The 23,033-nt window shown below is 53.7% G+C and overlaps 1 protein-coding gene across 1 annotated transcript in view; it reads right to left on the minus strand.

The window, feature by feature from the left end:
* The window catches only part of MRTFA (myocardin related transcription factor A), a 182,500-nt gene that overhangs the window by 4,718 nt on the left and 154,749 nt on the right, over positions 1–23,033 (minus strand). The window contains exons 6-15 of the mRNA XM_028149946.2: positions 14,550–14,605; positions 12,131–12,206; positions 11,099–11,260; positions 7,359–7,534; positions 6,835–6,966; positions 4,364–4,617; positions 3,962–4,133; positions 1,880–2,908; positions 535–696; positions 201–261 (exon numbers count right to left, since the gene is read on the minus strand). Of these exons, the coding sequence (XP_028005747.2) occupies positions 201–261; positions 535–696; positions 1,880–2,908; positions 3,962–4,133; positions 4,364–4,617; positions 6,835–6,966; positions 7,359–7,534; positions 11,099–11,260; positions 12,131–12,206; positions 14,550–14,605 (2,280 nt within the window). The remainder of the gene's footprint in view (positions 1–200; positions 262–534; positions 697–1,879; positions 2,909–3,961; positions 4,134–4,363; positions 4,618–6,834; positions 6,967–7,358; positions 7,535–11,098; positions 11,261–12,130; positions 12,207–14,549; positions 14,606–23,033) is intronic.

Consider the following 23,033-nt stretch of genomic DNA (forward strand, 5'->3'; position numbering starts at 1 on the left):
GCTGCAGGGACTGCCTGCCAGGCAGTGGGTGCTGGGTAAAGTGAATGTGTGTTGCTACACCCCCTCCCCCAGCCCCCGGAGAGCGTGCATCTCAGCCCTTGCTGCATCTAAGGTACAAAAAAACAATAGGTCAACCCACTGAGGGCTGAAGACAACCTATGGAGAAAGGAGGAGGTTGGGGAGGCAGCTCGGGGCCTTACCTCCACTCTGAATAAGAATGTCAAACAGGTCATCCATCTGTTGGCTCGAGGAACCATTTTCCTATGGGAGAAAAATAGAAAGAAAAGAAAAAAAAGATGAAAATCTACAACAGGAGCCCCCCAGCCTGGCTCAAGGTACAGGCCTTCTTCCCCTCTGCCCCTGAGCCGGCAGCCAGACCCAAAGAGTCCACCTGCCCAGAACAGCTCACTCCCTCAGGCCTCTCTGACCTCACAAGACTGGCTCCTGCCCACCCCTATCCTCCCCCTGGACTTGGGGGGATTGCGGGAACCCAGCAGCCTAGGTACCGCCCACCGTGGCCAGGCCTCAGTCTACCTTCTTCACCTGCTGTCTGGGCTGCTGGTTCACGGCTTCCTCATAGCCAGGCGGCTCCTTCTTCGGCAGAGAGGCGGGGGTCCCAAATGGGGGCTGTGGCAGGTGCTCCAGGTCCATCTGGGCTGGTGGGACGGGGGCTGGAGAAGCAGGCTGGGACAAGGGCTGGACAGGAGGAACGGTGAGAGGAGCAGTGATTGGCGTGAGGGAAACGGCCCTCCAGGAGCACAGGCAGGAGGCGCCTACCTTCTAGCCCAGTGGTCGGCAAACTCATTAGTCCACAGAGCCAACTATCAACAGGACAACGATTGACATTGCTTTTGAGAGCCACATTTTTTAAACTATATAGGTAGGTACATTGTTATTAACTTAATTAGGGTCCGTGGTATTTTGTGGAAGAGCCACACTCAAGCGGCCAAAGAACCGCATGTGGCTCGCGAGCCGCGGTTTGCCGACCACTGTTCTAGGCTAAGCCAACCTGGCCAGCTGCACTGGCTTTCAGGAAGCTTTCATGAAAGCCATTGGGGAAGAAGGAATAAGGGTTGGGGGAGGCCCTGACCTCTGATCCTGCAGAGGGTGGGGTGAGCATGGGGTCTGGTGCAAGCCACATTGGAGGGAGGGAGGGAGGGAGGGAGGGAGGGAGGGAGGGAGGGAGGGAGGGAGGGAGGGAGGGAGGGAGGGAGGGAGGGAGGGAGGGAGGGAGGTTGGTTGGTTGGTTGGTTCTGGGCTGATTCCTCCCTTTCTGTCTCAGAGCCCTTGTCTCCCATCCTGAGGTGCCTGGTTCCTGTCACTGTCCCCTCCACCCTGTTCTGCAGGGCTGAGGCCACACAAAGCCTAAAGCTGGGTGAAGGGTCTGGGCTGTGTAGGTGGCAGCAGCTGAGAGTCAGCTGCCAATGGCAACTTGGTGGGGACAGCTGGCCTCTCTGAGTGGGGAAAAGGAGTGAAGGTCACCCCAGGCTCAGCCCAGACAGCAGCCCCTCCCTGCCCTCATCTGGGGCCTGTCCCACTCCCATGGAGCAGAGGAAGAGTGGGCCCTGGCCTGGGTGGGGGCTGCTCAGAGCCCCCTACCAGGGTGCAGGAATGTTCTGGTATCAATGGCCAGAGGAGGTGGGCAGTCACTGACGGCTTCACCCTCATGGGTGTGGGATCATGGGCAGGTTCCTTAACCATCCCAGATCTTAGTACTCCTTGGTGACATGGGGATGGCGATCCCTCAGTTTGGAGGGTTGAAGGGAAAATTAAAGGAAGCAAGCCTAACTGCCCGCCATGGGGGCGCCCAGTAAACAGGGCTGTCGTTAGAAGTATCATCACACACTCCTGTGTCCCCTGCCCTCCCACACCCAGGTACCTGCTGGGGGCTCCCACTGGCCAGGCCAGGGCTGTCTGCATTCTTATTGGTCACAGTGAGGACAAGGTGGGTCCCTGTGGAGTCAGTGATGACGGTGGGAGGTGTCACCCCTTTGATGAGGCTGGGGCCCTGTGGGCCCAGAAGCAGCTGGGGTGTGGGGGCCGGCTCTGGCTCCGGCTCGGGCAGCATGGCTTCCTGCTTCACCACCACCGAAGGAGGCACCAGGGCACAAGTGTCTACATGGTGGGGAGTGGGGGCTGCCAGGCTGGGACTGAAGGGATGAGCAGGGCCCAGGGGCTGCTGGCTCAACTGGCAGCTGGAGAAGCTGTTTTCTTGCTTCACTGGGACGCCAAGAGGGGCGGGGGCTGGCGCTGGCGCTGGCGCTGGCGTGGGCTGCTGGGCCCGCTTCTCCTGCTCCAGCTGCAGCCTGAGCCACTCCACCAGCTGCTGCTTCTGCCGGAGCATGCGGGTCAGCTCCTCAATCTGCTTGTCCTTTTCCTGCAGCATCTGGTCCTTGTCACGCCCCTCCAGCTCTGCCCGCACCCCAGGGCTCACGCAGCAGGACCCGGCCCGGGGACCCTCCTCCTTTACAAGGATCTGCAGTGGTGAAGCCTGCAGGGTGAGCTGGGTCAGTGGTGATGTCACCATCTCGCCAAAGGTGTCCCCAGGTGTGGAGTTCTCATCTCCTGTGCTGAGTAGCGAACGCTCTGAGGGAGTGGGAGACACGGGGGGTGTGGAGCCCGTGCTGCCAAATTTCACCACTCCATTGCTGGTCACCGTGGCCACTACCACCTCGGCTGGGGCCAGGCCTGCTGCCACCAGAGCAGGCCCCGTGCTTAGCCGGGCCGCCGGGAAGGCTACCACCACCTCGCCAGCCTTGGGCAGGATGGAGGTGGCAGCAGGGACCTTGGGGGCTCCTGGGGCAGGGCTGACTTGTTCTTGGTAGGCACGCAGGCGCTCAATCAGGTCTGTCTTGGTGCCAGAGACGGGCAGTGACCGCAACTTCAGCTCCTGCTTCAGCTCTGCCACCTGCAAGGGGATGGAGAATCAGGGCAGCAGGGGATGAAGGGAACTGGGTCCAGGCAAGAGGGCATCAGGGAAGGATGGGAGGGACGAGCTTTTTTGTCTGTTAGGCCTCATCTATTCAGGCCTTACTGATCAGTAACTATACATCAACTGCCTGACCCTCCCACCTGGAGGGTGAGACACATGCCCCCAGCCTCCTCCCTGTCCCCGTCCTCACCACCCCCGGGGCCTGGTTAAAATACTGCCTACCCCGCGTCCGGGTGGGCCATGCCCTCAGCTATCCCCAGCATGATGCTGGTGCTCAATACATATTTAATGAAGCGACTGGATTTTACAGAAGAGAAAACTGAGCTCACAAAGAAAAACAATGTCTTCGAGGTCACAGGGCTAACGAGCGGCAGAGTCAGGAGCTCCGGCCAGGTCTGACGGGCTCTGAAGCCTGTGCCCAAGTGCCCCCAGGAGGCCTGTGACTTGCTGCAATCAGGCCTGCTCAGGAGGGGCCTGCCTGGTTCAGGGGGCAAACCCTCTGAGGAGAATTTGATCCACCGTATATGCTGATCAGGCTTAGAAAACAGGCCAGGCCCCAAACACGACCCGCCCTTCAAGGTCCCAGGACACGAGGATGGGCCATCCCTTCCCCGGTGGCTCAGCACTTGCCCAGCGGATAGGGGAGTGGGAAAGGTGGAGTGCTGAGGTGGGCAGCCCCGAGCCTGAGTCCGGGCTCTACCACCAGCCAGACCTCCACCCTGAGACACCTCCGCTAGCTCATCCTCAGCGGGGAACACTTCCCGTGTCCCACCTGCACCGCAGAGGCCGAAGAAGAGAAGAGACGCACAGGGCTGGGGGAGCCCAGGCCCTGGCCAGGTGCCGGCTGATGCTGTTCGTGGTCATGACTACCATGACAAGGCTGATTTCTCGACCAGGGCCAGGCAGGCCTTGAACAGATTCCAGGTGCCTCTGCCGGAGGAGACCCGCTCTGCCTGCCGCTCTGCTCTGCCTGCCATGAGCGTGGGCCCTGGGCTGGCTGCTTTCCCCAACTTTGGGGCGACCACCTACCTTCATGTCGTCCAGGTTGGCGGGCAGGGCTCCCAGCTTGCCAGTCAGCGAGGTGCTGTTTTGACGTGTCAGCCCACTGGGCCCAGGGGTGCCCGAGCTGGAACTGGTACTGGAAGTGGAAAGGCTGCGCATCGGGGGAGCCCCACTGCCTCCCAGAGCCTCACCTGCCGGCCTGAGGGAAAAAAAGGCAGAAATGAGCACCCGCCAAGGCCCTCCGCCCCAGGGCTGGGTGCAGACGGTGTGGGATGAGGGGCCTGCACATAGGCCCTGCCTGGGGGCCATTCCTGCAGGATCCAGACCAAAGGATCCTCGAAGGCTGGGGCTCAACCCCCCGAAACCTGGCATCTGCCTATCTTGGGGTACCCACGGGTGAGACGGGAAGGAGTGGGAGGGGGCTCCTACTTTGGGGGGGCCGGTAAGATGGTCTGGTAGTTATAGTGCTGCTGCTGCTGCTGGTTGAGGATCTGCAGCTGGAGGAACAGCTGCTGCTGCTGCAGGATCTTGGCGTAGGAGGAGTCCATGGGGGGCGCCCCCTTGTCCTGCTTTTGGTCCGGGGGGATGTACTGGTGATACTTGAGCTTCTTCACCTTTGGCTTCAGCTCCTTGGCTTTCTTGCTGCGCTGCGACTTCTCGCTGGCAGACTTGGGTTGGCTTTGCTGAGGGCACAGGAGACAGGGCCGTCAGGGGGCATCCTGGGCTTCCAGAGGGAGGCCCCCAAGTGGGAGGCCGATGGCCGTCCTATTGTAACGGAGTGGCTCCTGAGGAGGCCTCCTGCCCAGTCCCACTCTCTCCCTCCAAAATCAGTGCCCAGAGTGTCCCAAGGAGGGGCAAGAGCTGACAGAGGGAGCTGCTTCTAGGCTGGAGGGAAAATCAACCAAAAAATAAAGTCACTGTCACCCCCAGCAGAGGGAACATGACGAGAAAGTAAAACAGCTGGTTTTTGGAGTGTGTGCCTTCCGCACCCGGCACTTCACAAAGACCGGGTCCTGCAGACCTGCCAGCATCCTGCCTGGGCAGGAACCAGCAAGTCCGCGTGAAGATGAGGAAACAGGCCCGTGAAGTCCCTTCCACGGTCGCAGTGATCTTGATCTCACCACGTGAAGCTGGGACTCCAAAACTCTGTTCCTTCACCAAATGGGCCTCAGAGACCCCAGCGGGCACACAGAGCCTCCCACGTGAGTGTCCATGAGGACCCAGCAGACCAGGAAGGGCCAGCAGGTCCTGCCCGGAGGCCTGTGTCTGGCTCAGGAAGGGTGGAGCTGGACGGGGCAGGGGCAGAAGGGCGGGCAGGCCAGGCTGTGGAGGGCCTAGACGCCTCTGAGTGGAGAATGCTAGACAGAAGGGTAGAGACGGCGCGGCGTCAGCAGGGGTCTCGACCAGGTGGCAGTGGGAGCCAACACGAAGGTTTGGGTAGACGGACTAGAGAAGAGGGGACAACAGGAGCCTGAGGCAGGTGAGCAGTTCAAGGGTTTATGGCTTTGAGCGCTGGCAGCTGTGACAATGGTGGTCCCTTCATGGGAGTCAGGAAGAGGTTCTGGGTTTGCTACGGAGCATGGAAAGAGGAGAAGACGGCAAAGCAGGCAGAGCAACTGGTGCCTGAAGATGGGCCTGTGGGGAGGATGACCCAGAGCAGGCTTCGGAAGGCTGGGGCCGAAAGGGACTAAGGATGGCGGCTGAGAGCTGGGCCTGGGGCACCCCGCTGAGAGGGCAGAGGAGGAAAAGCCAGCGAAGAGCAGCGCAGGGGAAGGGCAGAAAACGCCCGAGGAGAGAGGAGCATGACCCGTGGGGTCAGAGGCAGATGGGGGGCTGGGGGAATTAGGAAGCCTTGAGGAGGGCTCACTGGCAAGGCTGGGGGGCTCACCCCAGAGAAGAGGAAGTGTAGACAAACACATATACATTCTTTCAAATGTGTGGTGGTCAAAGGAAGGCACCAGTCAGATGACGAGATGCAAGTCTGGAGGAGGAATTTTGGGGGGAAACCTCTGACATCCGGGGCCAAAGAGAAGTGCCTGTGATGAGGGAGCAGCCCGGAGCCAGCAAGCGCTCTGGAGCGCCTGTGACCAGGCCAAGGCGCTGGTGCTTCCTCTGGGCCAAGGGGAGGCCTCACAGAGACCATGGCACCAGGAAGCTCCACCGATGAACAGGCAGCAGGGCTCAGCTAAGGGGAGAGAACCGCACCTGGTCAGTTCCCAGCTGTGAGCGACAGGAGCGGAGGACCAAGGATGACCAGAGACGCCCACGGGGCCAGGGCCTGTGTGCCAGGGGGACCAGAGAATGAGGCCAGACAGGGAAGCAAGCGGGGCCGGGAAGGAAGGGAACCTGCCCAGCAGGAGCACAGACTCGGGTCTCAGAGGCTCTAAGGCGGAGGCTCTGAGGGAGGGAGGACTGGGCAGTGGCTCTTGGTGCCCAGCACAGTGTCCCCCACGCAAGGTCCCCAATAGGTGTCTCGTGGGGTTGACGGTAAACCCAACCGCCCCTGCAGGTATTTCAGTCAGGCCTTGACGGAGAACAGGAGCCTACACCCGGCTCTGCCAGCAGAGTGGCCTCGGGCCCATCTGCACTTCTCAGTGGTGTCGCTTGCAGAACAGGGTTCTTCACGGCCTCTCGAGGCTGTCAGTGACCCCGATGGGACAGGTGGGCATGTTTCCACGGGGAGGGCAGGACTTCAGCCCTGAAAGCCCAGCCCAGAGCCTGGCACACTGTGCTCCGTAAACGGGGGCTGTAACCATGACAGCCAGCAGCCCGGAGAACAGGAAGCACTCCCACATTCCTCAGCGCTTCGCTGAGCCCTGACCCCCTGCAGTTGTCCCCACCCTGGGATGAAGTCTCAGCAGGGCTCGGAGGGGCATGGTGTACAAGCTGGAGAACTGTACCTTAATGAGCGTGGGGGTGGGCTTGGCGGTGGGGACCGTGGTTCCGTTGGTGAGGCTGGGAGGCAGAGGAGGCTGCTCTGCCAGGAAAAGCGTTTCTCTGGACTCTGGGCCCACAGGGAGTTGAGACACAACCTGAGAGAAAAGGGGGAGTGAGGACGCCTCCCCTTCTGGCTGCTCCAGAGGGCAGGGCCACCTCTAGGTGGCAGCGCATCCCAGCCCTGCCCTGCCCGGAGGTGGGTGGCAGCCACTTCCTTGGACACCATCACTGTCGGGGCAAAGAGGACTAGAAGAGGGAGAGACGGAGGGGGTGAAAGGTCACAGGATGAATGAGGGGACACGGGGCGGGCCCGGGAGGCTAACAAACCGTCCACTGCCGGCACCTCCCTTCCCTCGAGCAGCCAGCCCTTGAGCTCCCGGGCAACACCCCTCCCACTTCCCGGTCTCGCCTGGTCCCAGTGAGGGACCTTGAACTGGGCAGCTCAGCAAGTCTGGGGCCCTGAGGAAGTGTGTTGAGGTCAGCTCACCTGAGTGGGGGATACAGAGGTGGCACTGGGCAGTGGCTCGCTGACTCGGGCTTCCAGGGGTGATGGCACTGAGCCCTGGGACTCCTGGCTGGCAGGCTGCTCAGGGGATAAGGCATCGCTGCTGTCCTCATCGAAAGAAGAGCTGTCTGCCACTTTCGGGTAATTCACCTGGCCCACTGAAAGCCAAAGTGCGAGTAAGACTCCTCTCCCGGCCCCAGGGAAGGGGGAGGGGGTGCTGCTCACCACCCAGAGGCTGTCCCAGCAAGGTGCCTGCTCCTCAGCCCCCACACCCCTCAGGAGAAGGGAGACCAGTGTGCTCATCATCATGGCCCCGGAGACAAAGGCTGGGAAGTCCTGCTGAGCCAGCAAAGTGCTCCCTGGGAAGGAAAGACCTGTTCCCGCTCTTGCTTTTCACTCTCCACTGCCGTCAGTCTTAAAAGTCAAGTTCTCCACGCCCCGCCCCCCCAGCCACAGCCTGCTGCCTCCTCTGCCTCTGATCCCCTGCTGTTAAAGGCATTTTATTTCCATCCTATGGCAGCACAAAACTCCTCTCTTCCCTGGAGGCTTGTGGGCCCGCAGTGAGGGCTGAGAGTGCGGAGGGGCCCGAGGAGCGTACCACCTCGAGTGCAGCTCCTCCCTGGGCTGCCTGAACAAGGCCAGGGACATCCCAAGGAGCTTCTTGGAAAAGGAACTCCTGCCTGCAGAAGTGAAGCGGCCCACGGGAAGTGGCTTCCCATTAGTGACGCAGAGTCCCAAGGCCAGCAGAAGAAAACCCATCCTATGGGCTTTCCCACCCTCCCGGCCTGGGCCGGTGGCCGTGAGCGCAGGGGCTCCTGGGCTGGCTGAAGCCAGGCTGAGAGGGAGGAACAGGAGGGGCAGGGTCCTGGCATGGAAATCCCAGGATACAGGCGGAAGGAAAGATAGTAACAGGGGCAAGCAGGATATTTCAAAAGACCCATGTCCCAACACGGCCTCAGCGCAGTCGGGGGAGAGGTTCTGCACCGACGCTGTCGACACAGAGGAACTGAGGTGGTGGCCATGATGCGGAGGTGAGCTGTCGGCCACAGCTGGGGAAATGTGCTGTGGTGGGAAGACCACAGAAAAGGAACAAGAACAAGCCAGTAACTCCCCTCCAGGGCCATGACCCGAGGCTCTCTCCTCCCAGGACTGGCAAGGAAGTCCCTGAGTTTGTTCCTCCACCAGCCGACTGTGGAGATGGAGCCAGGAACGCCCAGGGCTGGGCTGGCTCGCCCCTCCGCCCCATCTGTCCTGCAGAGGCACACACAGCACACGGAGGGCAGGTTGCTGGCCACCGTGGACTCCCTGCCCATCACACACCTACATTTTCTCCCATGATTTTAACTCCCAGGGAGGGGCCTGCTATGGACAGCAGCCACATCATGGAAGCAGGAAGAAGAGCTGCAGCTGCATCCCCGGGTCCTCCAACCCAAGGAAGCTGCTGGCACTGAAGCAGCCCGAGGCCCGGTGCAGGCCAGGGTCCCAGCAGTCTGCTCCTCTCTGCTGTACCAGCTGTCGGCTGCGCGCAGGGTGTGGAGGGACAGAGACGGGTCCAGGCCCTCTGGGAGTTTATGGTGCCATCACCTTGGAGCACAGTATATGCTCCACACGTATACTGTGTGGAGGGAAAGGACGCCGAGGGGACAGTGAAGGGAGGCTCAGGGAACTCTCTGGAAGACAGGGCCTTGGCATGAATCACATCAACCAGGGGTGGCCTGGAGGCAAGGGTGTGAGTGTGAGCAAGCGACTGTGGGAGATAGAAAAGCCCCCTCCCAGCCCCCTCTTGCAGGCTCCAGAACTGTCTCAGCTCCCTCTCCTCCCTCTCCTCCTCCTCCCCCACCCCGCCACTCCTTCCTCAGCCACAGTCTGCTCCACTCCTCCCAGCCTAAACATCCTTCCTACCCACCACACCTCACTCTTCCCTCTCCCCTCACCTTGTGAACAAATGGGCCACATCTGCTGTCACCATTTCCTTACCTCCTGCTCATTCCTCAGCCCGCATGATCTGCCTTTTGCTGGCAAATGCTTCTTTCTCTCCCGTCACCAGTGATTACCTATTGCCAAACCAAACTACTCCCAGGCCGTAATCGAGCCGCACTCCACCAGGCCTCCAGGCCACTGCTCCTAATGTCCCCTCCGCCTGGAATGTCCTTCTGTACTCCACCTGACAATGTGATTCAGCCTTCGGGATGACCCCAAATGGGCCATATCATCTATGGAACTTCCCCAGCCCTGAGAGAAGCCCATCTTGGCAGAGCTCCCTCTGACCTGACACACAGTCCACTATTCCATGCTGTCCACCATGGACGGCACTGCTGACAGCAGCAGCCCTTCCACGAGTCTCCCCAGGACCAAGGATGTGCCAGGCTCCTTGTCCTGCAATCCACACGACTCAGCTATGCCACAGGGCACATGCCTTTCTGCTACACAATGCCGGCAACTGCTCGGAGCCAGACTCAGAGATTACTTGTTTATACATCAGTTTACACATCAGACCACATTCTTTGAGGGAAGCATCATCGTTTGCTCATCTCTGCAGGCCTTCACAAGGGGCCTGGAGCATTGCCAACTCTCGGCCAACATTTATCAGGTCTTGGCTGGCCAAACACTGGCCTGTAAACTAGGGGCTGCTGTTGAATCTGGTGACGATCTGGGTAGGAAAACACTGAGATGAGGCAGATGGATGCCAAGGCAAAGCAGTGAATAAAAGGGCTCGTGGGGGCCTAGGTATGCCCACCTCCAGCGCAGTGGCTCCTCCGTCTGCAGTGCAGATAAAGCCCTAGACACCACAGTCCCCCCTTGAGAAGTGACCTTCTCAAGCTCGCTGTGTTACAACTCGCCATGCCGTGGGGTCCGCTCCTATGGTTCTCCTCTCATACTCTGCCCAAGGCGGGAGCAGTTGAGCCCCCTTCCCCTGAAGGCACAGCTACCTCCTGAGGGCAGGAGCATACAGCCTTGCCCAGGTTCAGGCTTTGGGTCCACTGTTGCAAAGAAGACATATCTGTACCAACCATCACCAACATCGAAGGGATTCGTGTCTAACCACCTGACTGGGGCACATGAAGCCCTGCCCGCCTTCCAGCTCCACACCTCGCTCTGCACGCACTTTGCTTTTTACTCCCCTGCAGCCCAGCCCAGCCTCTGATACCACACCCCACCATCAGGGTCGGGTTGGGGGGCCCTCTCTGTGTGCCCCCTCTAGCACAGAACTTGCTTCTGCCTATTTTACCTGCCTGTGTCTGCTCCTAGACGTGAGCTCTGTAAGGCCAAGGGGCTTGTGGGGCTGTGGTCCTAGCACCTAGCCACTGATTGGTGGATCAATCAATATTTGAAAAGTGAAATACCTGTGGAAAGTGCCAGGCTCCAAAAAGAGATTTCACTAATAGAAAACCCAGTGGGTACCGATTTCTAACCTCTGGCATTTCCGCATATTTACACTCATCGATCCTGACCCCCACCTACCCTGTGAGAGGAGTCAGCTCTGAGTTTACAGAGATGAGGGCGGACAGGACTCTCTGTTATGCACCTATGTTGCCATGGCGCTGATCTCTGTGGCCCCGGCACTGTCCTAAGCTAACACAACCCGTTTATCAGGCTCTCACACTCTGTACCTCAGTCCCCAAGTCAAAGCAACAAGTTGAAGGGCAAGAAGCCCAGAGCCCGCCCCACCCTCACGCCTGCATCTGGCCTGCAGTGCACACAGGGTGTGTGGGCCTCCTCACCGATGAGGGCTTCTTTCAAGCTGGACTCCACAGGCAGGATGTTCTTCTCCACCAGCTCCATGGGGCCAGGCCTCTGTGCAATCTTCTCGTTGAGGTCATCAGCCAGCCTGGCTCTCTTCAGCTTCAGCTGCTTGGCCTGAAGGGAAGGCTCAGCCGAGGTCTCTGCCCGTGGGAGAGAATGGAGTGCAGGAGGATGTAGAAATGGACCTGGGTTTGCCCTGGGAACTCCAGAGCAGTCTCCTTCCCTCTGGGGAAGGAGCAGAGACCATCAGAATGCAAAGCGCATCTCAGGCGGAAAAGGGTGGCCCAGCTTAGAGTTTCACGAGGACGGAAGGGGCCCCTACTGTGGGCGATGTGTGGCCACACACAACAATGGCCACCAGGCCAGAGGACTCCCTGAGGTAGAGCTACAGAGCTGAAAAGAGCACCAGACAGCAAAGTGACCTTCTCAAGCTTGCTGTGTTATAGGGGCAATTCACCTCCCTGCTCTGGGCCTCAGAGTCTTCATCAGCAAAATGTGGGGTTCACCCTAGGAAAGTTCTCTTCCAACCCCAAAGGTAATTCAAAACTAAAAAAATGGAGATTCACACTGCTTTCCGCAGCCATTGCCTTCACCAGAAGGTGGGAAGAAGCGTGTGCTGGAGCCAGGTGGAGTGTGTCTAGGATGACCTTACTTGTACATCACAAGTGCTCAAGGAAATGCTGAGTGAATGAATGGATAAATGAATGGAAAAGAGAAAGCAAACGCATTTGAAAAACAGATCTTAGAGGGAAAAAATCTACATCAAGAGATGACCAGCCCCAGGGCCACCTCGTGGCCACAGGAGAAAGGGTAAGCCAGCCCAGCAGAAGGCGTCGAGCTCCCAGGAATTCCCGGCAACCACAGCACTGCTGTTTGAGCGTGCTAAGGCTCTGGCTCACCCACTGCCTACAGAAATGAGAGTGACAAGAAAGGGAAGAAGAAATGTGGGTGCTGAGGCGGTGAACACACAGTGAGAACAAGGGTTTAGAAGCACTGCCATTTTAACACACCTTCCAAAATGTGCATCCTGACCAACTCCGATCTCTCTGGCCGGGAACGAATCTTCCGTTTCAGATAGTCCTCTGTCTATAGAAAAACAACAACACCAAGAAGCTCTCAAATCCAGATCACAAGCTTTATGGCACAGACGGGACCAAAAAGCAGCGGTGGCTGTTGGTCACCTCTGCAGCCCCCACCAGCTCAGTGTGGAGACTGCAGGGTGCGGAGGCCCAGGGCAGCCAGGGCAGCCAGGGGAGGACGTATCCACTTCCAAGTGCACCTGCGAAGGGCACCATCCGTCAAGAACGTTTGTCAGTCTGAGGTTGGACTACCGATATATATGTATTTAAAATCGATTACTTTCACTGTTATAAAATTAGTATAGTTTCATCAAAGAAAATGGAAAATTACCAAGCAAAATGACAATAAAATATTTTAATCATCCATTGTTAGTATTTTGGGATATTTATTTCTAATCATTCTTCCACATGGAAGACAAGTTTAATTTTGCAGAGCTGTAATCATGCTGAATATAATTTTTTATCTTGTTTCAAATAATGTGCATGATCTTATAAGCATTTTCCACTCATTTTGAATGACTACCAAATGGAATACTAATATTGATACATGGTGTCAAAGCTCTAGTTCCTTAAAGTCCAATGTAATCATTTCCACATTTCTGAGACTCCAGGCAAACGAAGCCATTTCTTCAACAGTCCCAAGCCACCCACTGCCTGGCGCTCATGTTATAATGCATATAATGTGACCCCAGATCTGTCTGACTCCAGAACCTGGGCTCTTAATCTCTGCACCAGAAATTTTCAAACCATAGGTCAAGACCATTAGTGGTTCAAGATCAGCAGAGAATGGGATAGGATAAGGTACAGTAGGGTAGAACAGAGGAGAGTAAAAACAGAAAAAGTATCAGAGCACACTGCACGTAGGAAAGTGTGCAAAGACCTGGCTCTGCCCTGCCTGGCCCCTGTCAGCTGCCTGGGCTCTGACTGGGCAGCCTGTGCCAGCCTGGGTTGGTGCTGAGCTCTCCATGAGATGGTTTAAAGTGGCTGTGGGCTCTGGATCTATCACCCCATCTGCAGTGGGCAGAAAAACTGCTCTGGCTGCTGTAGAAGATGCTAGAACAGGTGTCGGACATTGCAGGTCTTCACAGCCATCAGAGCAGGCGTATTTTCTAAGCCACCTGAAGTTCTGAGCAGTGACCAAGGCCAAGGCAGAATACAGTACTGATTAAGAAAATACCTGGAGTCCACAGACCAAGGTTTGAGTCCCAGCTTGGCCACTTGCTAGCTGGACACATTACTTAACCTCTCTTAGCTGCAACTATAAAATTAAAATGAAGATAAGAACACCTAATTCTTAAGAGCTGATGTGAGCATACACAAGAAAATGATATAATTTTACATGAAAAGTACTCAATAAAGTAACAGCTGCTCTAATCGGCTCATATTTACTCCCTGCCTGCTTGAGAAGCAGTCAGGAAGTGGCGCCAAGCCTTACAAATGGGTTGGGGGCACAGGCAATGCCCTTCCAGCCCCCCGACCCCCCATATTCTCTAGCACTCCCAGCACTACAGCAGTGCAGTTTGTTACTGCTTTGGTTCCCAGTATCCATGACCTCATTCTTCTCCTTCTAAGAACTAATCATGATTTTCCTTAGAACATTTAAAAAAAATAATTTAAAAAGAGCAGGTAGTAAGGGAAGTCTTGGAGGTAAACATTTTCGTCTCTGAAAGACCTGTGGGTCTTAGGGTACCTCAGTCTGTGACCCTCCCTCTGGGAGGTTCTCTTCCTTTGTCTTTTACGTGAAAGACCAAAGTGAAGGGGGTGCGAGGGGGAAGCGTGTTTTGGCGACTTCCCCATCTCCGCCCACACTGGGCAGCAGAACATCCCCCCGAGGCCCCTGAGGGAACTGAGAGCAAGGGGAATAGGCAGCAAGCCAGGTGCAACAGCACGAACCCGGCTCAGGGGGCCCAGCTTCTGCTTCCGCGGCCGCTAGTGGACACTGGCTGCTTAGGGCACATGAAGACCAGTGCATGCCCACCCTGGAGAGGTGTGGGCAGTGCAGCCACTGACATGGAGGGACCACGGATGCTGTCCATGTCCCAACATCCACAAAAGGCTGTGGTGGTTATAAATGGGAAAGACCAGTGGTCTCCAAAACAGGAGAAAGGCTCGGTGAGCACTCCACACTCTTAAAGGTGACAAAGGAGAAAACTCATTCTGATCACGCTCTGCACCATCGCACTAGGAGACGGCCGTGTGGAGATGAAGCAGAAAAGGGAGAGCTTGCTCATTAGAACTGTGAGGCACGGGCTGGCCCTGGTGGCATGCTGGACTGGAAGGAACATGACCGGCAATGCCAGGGGCTCTGAGAAAGCTCTTCGGAGGTGCTCGAAAAGATTGTGTGCCTTACCCTGGCCCGCTCCAAGCTCCTTCTCTGTTCATGAAACGCAGCTGGACTTTTCAAAGCTGTTGGGAGAGGAATCATAAAAGAATTACTTTATTAGGGAAGCATCATGTCTACTGCTACAACTTACCATGGAGAAGGCATCTTGAATTCACGTTAATTTTAGTAGTACTATTAATATCAGCTGAAATGAAGAAGAAAATGGCACGCGAGTAAGCGTACACCTTTATGGTTCAGCTGCCCCATTAAAATAATTTTGGTTACTTTATTCCTAATAGGAGTCGTCACTGGCCTAAGCTTAAGCTCAATAAAGTGCACCCATCAAATATAACTGAAAAATATCCTGGGCCCATTAGCTGGACTGTTAGCTGCACAATCCTCATTGATCGGTCAACCTCCACAAACAGCTACTGGGCCTCGCCTTACTCTCGGGGAGACGGGGACTCAGGAAGGGTCAGCTGCATGTCGGGTCCACCTGACTTCTACCTCATGAGGAACCACAAAGGGACCAAACTGAATGGGGCTGTTAAACAAAAAAGACATGTCTACTTGGGTGCCATTTCCTTCTTCATTTCAGCTGATATTAATAGTGCTGCTAAAATTAAACTTGAGTTTCATCTCTAAGGACTAAAGGAACTTCACAGTGGTTATATGTTTGACGCTGGTGCACACACACAACCAGCAGCTGACAAGAAGGGCTCTCTGCAGCCCCTGTCAAGGACTTCGCTCTATTCTGGGGCCACCACCACCACCACCACCACCAGGACCACAGCTCTCGACTCAGCAAACAACACTGAGGGTGGGGAGACCCAAACAGGACCCTCTACAAATTCGGCACCTTTAAGAGAATTTTGTGTCAAAACTTGGCTATAGTGACAAATGACGAGTTGGGACACCCTGAGGACAAGAGGGGAAAAGGCCTGACTCACTTCAAGTAGGGAACACTAGCAATAAGAGAAAATTTTACCAGACAGTGGTCAGTTTCACGGCTGCTGCCCTGGAATTTCAGAACAGCTGCTAAACTGTGTGAGCCGATAACTTTTGCTAGGCTGCGGCTGTGGAGGAGGGCAGGGTGGGGAGACGCTAAAAGTAGCCAGAGCATAGATATGACCTATCCTGCCTGGGCCTTTGCACTTCCTCCCTCCATCCTAACCCTGGGTCTCAGCAACAGCAGTTCCAGAACAAAGCTCCAAGTGTCCCAGGAGTCCTTATTAAAAAATAATAATTAAATCTTAGCATTAAACACACACACACACACACCCCTCTATTTCAAGACAAGTTGGAAGACCACCCCATCTTTTAACAGCAGGGGGAGCTATAGATTTAACAAATGACCTGGAAGGAAAATACAGCACAGGCTGGAGCCCCCACAAACCAGGCTACCCAGCTCTGCTCTGGGAGTTCTTGGGCATCTTAGTGGGTAAGTCGACAGCCCTTGTGCCTGTTTCTACTGCGTTAGGCTGACTCAACTGCAAAACCCATCTCCAAAGGCCCTGATATGTAGGAATCTGTACTAGACATGATGGGCCAGCAGGGAACGCAGCCTTACTCTCTCCTCGGAGAGCTTATCACATGGATAAGACAATAAGCAGAAGGAATCAAAGAGAAAACTCACAGTGTCTGGTCTGCCCGCCCCGCCCCGCCCCGCCCCACCCTTCTTTCTGCCTTGCTTGTCCCACAGCACTCCTCCGCTGACCCTCTACAGTAACACTACCTCTCTCTTACTTGTTTATGGTCAGCCTCCTACCACAGAAGCCTCATCGGGGCACGGCAGGGGTTTTGTCCATGTCTTTCATTTCTGACAGTATCCTCAGTGCCAAGAGTACCCAGCACACAACTCATTCAATGAATTAATGAATATTCTGTAAGAAATGGATACCAAGTATACACGTGACAGGAAAATTGGAGGATTCTGTGGCGAAGCACTAAATTTTCATTGGGACAGCCAGATCTATGGCTGTCATCTGGGTTGAAAACCTCACAGAAGTCCTGTAGAAAAATCAAGGCATCCGTGTTCTTGTCCTGGGTTCTACCAATGACAACTGGTGTGACACCGGTACGGATGATTTTGGGGTCTCATTTTCTTCTCTGTAGAGTGAGAATCTGTCCACCTCCCAGAACTCTTGCAAGAGTCAAACGAGAGTGAGAGTGCTCAGAAGCGAATGGTGCACTCTCCGATGCGTCGAAGGTACTGCTGTCATCAAACGCAGTGTCTGGGTTGAATCATGGGTTCAATCCCCAAACAAGCCAGTTATAGTTTCTGTACCACAGCCACACATTCTGTCTAAAAATCCGGCTGACCTGCTGAATCAACAACCTATGTTGGCTATCCCTAGGGCTAAGGCACAAATCCAACTTCTGAAAAATCAACTCACGAAGCCCAGAATCTGATGGAAGGGAACTGCATCCTCTGCATGTACAAGGACGATGCAGCACTACTGGGGACAACCGGCTGTAGTGTAGATGACCACGTGTAACAGCAGGGAAGACACTGATATCTATTGAGCACCTGCTTATGTGGCAGGCACTGTTCGAGATAATTCCTAAAGATTAGGCCTGTTCTAATACTCCTAAAGATCCCAGGTGGAAGGTAACATTCCATTTTACAGATAAGAACAGGAAAGGCTAGCAAATGGCAGTTAGGATGACAACCTTAGTTCTTTCCACTCCTCTAGACTGGTTTCTTAACTTCTTCAAAACAAGAGAAGAATGACCCTATTACAAGCAGTCAAACTCGGGGCCTGCTGGCCGCATGCCTCGTTTATTTGGTCCGTGTTAGCCTTTCAGTTTGACATGCTTGCCCTATTAGATGGGGAGGCAACGAGGCTTCAATTACACAGACTTAGATGTAGGGCTGAGTGCAGGCAAGGTGGAAAGGTCAGTTCAACCACAGCCTGAGCACAAACCAGTGTAAGGAAGGCTCACAAGAAGGGTTCAAAATGACCACAGGCACAGAGAGCCAAGGTTCAAAATGCGGGTCTTACTGTAGAACTTAAGGGGCAGCCTTCAGCCCTGATACCAGCTGAGCTGGGAGGGGAATGGGAAGACGAGAAGAACTGAATTCATTAGCTGTCAGGGCCTGGTTAAGAGAACCAGAAATGAGGACCAAGAAAATAATTCAAGACAATAATGACCAATCACAAAAGACAGTTTCATTTTGTAACAATAACACATTGTAATTGCATCCTTTTAACAATCTGGCGGTAGGAACCAACATTCCAGTTTTATGTGCGATAAAACCAACACTGCAGCAAGCTGTGAGGTCATCCATTGAGTGGTGGGCCGAACCCAGGGCTAGTTCTGTCTTCCCTTTCTTTCTTCTCTAAAACTTCTGACAACTGAGCCAGTGTCTCTCAGTTCTTGAACAGCCCACTCACTCTGTGCAGCTCTTTCCGCATTTCTAGCTGCTTTCTGATAGCAAGGGCAGCAATTCAGTAACTAATTCTAGCAGGTGAAAGGAGCAATGGCCCCTCTTCCTTCGGGACTCCGTCAAGACTCCTGTAAGGCACTTCTCAGGTTCAGTTGGGGACAGACTAGAGCTGGGGCAGCCAGTGACACACTGGGGTGCAAGGTCGAGAGGGCACCCCTATGCATGTCCAGACAGGTTTGTTAAAAGCCACAGCGGTGGAGGGTTGAAAGATGGCAGGTGATAAAAAGGTGAGCCCTGGGCCTTCCTGACGTAGGAACAAATGACAGTCACCTCAAGCTTCCATGCGAAGGGAATGAAACACGAGGAAGCCCAGCAGAGCAGAAAATAGGTCATAAACTTTAGGCTTCTGCTGGTTGTGGAAAAATCCAAAAGACTTAACGTTAACCCATAATGTGTCTGACCAGGAGGGCTGATCATCTCGGACTTCCATCTCCCTCTGCCTTGCTGGTTTTGTCAGAGGAGCCAGGACATTACTCAGAAATTTCATTTTCCCAGGAAGTCCTGGAAGGCAGTCTCTGAAAGAGAAGCCCCCCAAACCACTGCAAACCCCAGCGCTGTGCACACTGTTTACAGGAATATACATTTTGCTGTTGGAGGGCAGTTCTTGATCCTTTACCCCCCCTCTCTGGGAGCTGCTCTGCTGGAACCCTTGCAGGGTTTTGTGTGAACAAAGGGAAGTGAGCAGCACACCCTGAAAGGGAACAAACCAAGCTCCCACAGAAGTCAAATGCACAGAAGTGGCTAAGAGGTGTGGCGTTCTTAGTCAGTTTCAGTTCTAGATGTAGGTCCCGCCCCTGGCAGGCTAAAACCACCAATTAATATTCTGTTCCCTGCCTCCAGCACCCATTTTCTTTCTCCCTTACACATTTGCTACATTACTTAAATGAGGTCATTGGGAACTAAAAAGGGAGAAATGGTTTCAACTTTCTTTTTAAAGATACACAGTCAGCCCTAGCTGGTTTGGCTCTGTGGCTAGAGTGTCGGCCTGCGGACTGAAGGGTCCCAGGTTCGATTCCGTCCAAGGGTACATTCCCGGGTTGCGGGCTTGATCTCCCCCAGTAGGGTGCGTGCAGGAGGCAGCCAATTAATGATTCTCTCTCATTGATGTTTCTATCTCTCTATCCCTCTCCCTTCTGCTCTCTGAAATCAATATAAATAAATAAATAAATAAATAAATGAATAAATAAATAAATAAAAAAAACACACAGTCATCCCTTAGTATCTGTGAAAGACTGTTTCCAGGACCGCCCCCCCCACCCCCATACCAAACCCTTATATAAAGTGGTATCTGCATGTAACTGAGGCAATCCTTCCTTATTATACTTTAACTAGAGGCCCGGTGTACGAAATTCATGCACTGCGGGTGGGGGGGGGAGGGCGTCCCTCAGCCTGGCCTGTGCCCGCTCACAATCCGGGAGCCCTTGGGGCATGTCCATCAGTCGGACATCCTTAGTGCTGCCGTGGAGGCAGGAGAGACTGTGGGAGTGCACTGACCACTGGGGGTGGGGTGGGGAGGGCAGCTCCTGCATTGAGCATCTGCCCCCTGGGGGTCAGTACGCGTCATAGCAACCATCATTCCACTGTTCAGTCAATTTGCATATTAGCATTTTATTATATAGGATCATCTCTAGATTACTTGTAATACCCAATACAATATAAATGCCATATAAATAGTTACTATACTATATTGTTTAGGGAATGACAAGAAAAAAGTCGGTACCTGTTCTGTACAGGCCTAACTATATAGTACCCATCAGCAACCACGTAACATTTTTTTCCTGAACATTTTCAGCCCAGGGTTAGTTGAACTCATGGATGCAGAAGCTGGAGATATGAAGGGCTGACTGCACTGCCGTCCACTTCCAAGGGGAGCTCAAAGACGTGTTCAGCGTGTCTATGGGCTCTGTGGCTTACAATGCAGGAGCACTGCGATCGACTGGTCTTGGTTTCATCTAGCACTGAGTAAGTGGGAACCCTTGAAAACCAAACTACCATGTTAATTTAGGACAGTACACAGCACTTTCCCATCACCATCCCCAGATTTATTTGCACACGAAGGCAAGTGAAAGTCTAGAATCCAAAAGCAGTTCTAGAAATAAGTCTCAGCAAGGAAGGATAGCAATTAACCATCAAGACTTATTTCCTCATCATTATCATTAAAAAGTACTAGGTGATCCCTCAAAGGCAGCTCAGGGTCTGCTTAGGAAAAAAGACAAATAATTACAATACAAGACGAAAGTACAATTGTAGAGGTGATTTAAAGTGCTACCTAGGACAGAAGAGGCAACACTCAGCCTGAGAGAAGTGTGTGAAGTGACCAAGTAGATTTTACAGAGAAAATCCACGTGAATGGAATACAATCTCCACAGGCCGACAAGGAAGGGAGTCAAGAGGTCACCTGAGGCCGAGGAAGAGCAAGAGCATGAAGGGTGAAAGCGCACAATTTCAAGTAGTCCGGCGGATGGACCTAGAAGTTCATGGGGCGCCATGAGGCTGGAAAGGGAGGCAGGGACCAGCCCATGAAGAGCCTTAATGTACAGTATTCTGATTCTGGGAAGATGTAGCAGACATACTTTCCTCTATTCCTCCCACTAAGTACAACTAAACTCTGCACATTGTATATAAAACAAACATAAGCAAGTTCTGAAAGGTGGAGAGAAGAAGGCAGACTGGGTAGGGGCCTTGGGCCCAAAGAACAAGACAGTGGTGAGTTTCCTGGATTTCCTTTGGCTTCATACATACCAGACTCGGAGCTGAAAAAAGTCAGCAAGTTGGAAATGCCAACGAAGGTGGACCAAACAGCCCTTCCGAAACCTGCTCACTAGCCAAAGGACCAGGAAAAGGGCAGCCTAGCAAGATGGAAAACCTTTAGACAATCATCGTTCTATTCCAGCCAGACACCAGAAGAAAAAAAAGGGGACTCAGCCCTACCAGGAAAGGTCAAGTGGGGAGTCCAGCCCTCTCCCCTTGCAAGGCTGTAATGAAGCACCCCAATACCCCTGCCCCAGCAGTGTCAAAGGCCAGAACTGCATGGATAGGGTGGGGGAGTTATTTCTAACTTGATTTTTTTTCATTAAAAAATAAAACGAGCAGAAACACACCTGGTAATTGGCACATATTTGTGTCACCCACATGCCTGCACTCACATGCTCTCCTTCCCATGCCCTCTTTTAATTTAGAATTTTTCAAACCCCCAAACATCAAAAGAACAAATAATGAACAGCCCTATAACTGACCTAGATTCACCAATTCTTTTTTAGCGGTATTTGTTTTACCTCTTTCTTATTTGCATACAGGAATGCACACCCTTTGTTATTCTTTACCAAATCACTTGAAAGTAAACTGCAGATAATAATCACATTTCATCCCTAAATTCTTCAGTGCATATTTCCTAAGAATAAGAACATACTCTTTCATAACTACCATTATCACATCTAAGAAAATTAACAATAATTCAATAATATAATCTAATTTAGTCCACATTTGAATTTCCTCAACTGCCCACACAATGTCTTTCATAGCTGTTTGAATCCCCCCTCCTCCCCGCTCAATCTAAGATTTAGTCAAGAGTCCCATACACCACATTTAGTTGTTGTCTCTTTAGTCACAATCTAGAACAGTATTCCTACCTTTTCCATTTTTAATGGCACCGAATTATGTAAGCCAGTTGTCTTGCAGAAAGATGTCCTATATTTTGAGTCTGTTTCCTCATAAGATTTAGGCTAAACATTTTTGGCATGAGGACTACATAGATGATGTGTACTTCTTAATATCAGGAGGCACATATATCATGTTGTCCAACCACTGACGGTGCTACAAGCTTGGAAGGTGACACCAAAGCGTATCACCGTTTGTAATGAATATGTTATCTGTGGGGTAACATTTTGAGGACATGTGAAAATCCTATTCCCTAACCACCATTTACTTCATGGTTTTAGCGATGATCCCTGCATAAAACCAATTCTTACAGCAGGAACTGCAAAATAATGAGAATTGCATTTTTAAAGATCACTTAGTAATGATCAAGAGGCCATTTAGAAGAACAAAATGGAATGATTGGGTGAATGGTGCCATTAACACTCCCAGACAAGGGACACAGGATGATGAATTTGGGACAGGGTGGGAGAGACTGTGTTCAGTTTGGGGCATTCGTTGATTGTGAGACATCCTATAAAGAGACTAGGGGCCCAGTGCATGAATTTGTGCACCTTGAAAGGAACTGTGGGCCCTGAGGCTGCAGTGGGCACAGGGATGGGTCTTGGCCCATCTCCTGCCCTCCCACCCAAACCCCCCCCCCGCCCCCGCTGCGGCTCCTGGTTCCATCTGCTGGCAGCCCCTCTCCCGCCGCCGCCGCTCCCACGTGCTGATGGCGCCGGCCCACTCACACCCACTGACGGCGCTGGAGCAATTGGGGCCGATGCCAGCAGCGGGTACAAGCAGGGCCGGCGCTGTCAGCAGGTGCAAGAGGCGACTGCTGCCCCAATTGCCCCTCAGGAGCAGTAGATGTGAACGGGGCTGGTGCCGACAGTGGGTGCAAGCAGCCACCACTTGCACCAACGGCGCCGAGTGATTAGGGCGCAGGCGCCAGGCACCGGCAGCAGGTATGAGCGGCGGCTCTGGCACCAGCAGTGGATGCGAGCAGGTCAGCAGTGGATGCGAGCAGGTCCGGTGCTGGCAACAGGTGCAAGCATGAGGCGGGACCACACGTGAGGGAGTCAAGAATTTTCAGTAAGCACCAGAGGCTCGCCCCGATGACAGCAACCGGTGCCCCGACTTGGTCCGGCACCCCCCCTCATCTGCTCCACCATCCTACCGCAGCCAATGCCCACCATGTTCTGCACACGACCCCTGGTGTCGGCGCATGTCATAGCGACCGGTTATTCAGTTGTTCCGCTGTTCAGTCTATTTGCATATTAGGATTTTATATAAATAGATGTATAAGTGGTGTGTGTGTGTATACAAATGTGTGTGTGTGTGTGTGTGTGTGTGTGGGGAGGGTCATCTAGGGATAATGTGACACAATATGTAGGGCAGAAGACAATACTTCCCAGGCTGAATCT

This window comes from Eptesicus fuscus, chromosome 7 (genome assembly GCF_027574615.1).
Source record: "Eptesicus fuscus isolate TK198812 chromosome 7, DD_ASM_mEF_20220401, whole genome shotgun sequence".
Lineage (NCBI taxonomy): Eukaryota > Metazoa > Chordata > Mammalia > Chiroptera > Vespertilionidae > Eptesicus > Eptesicus fuscus.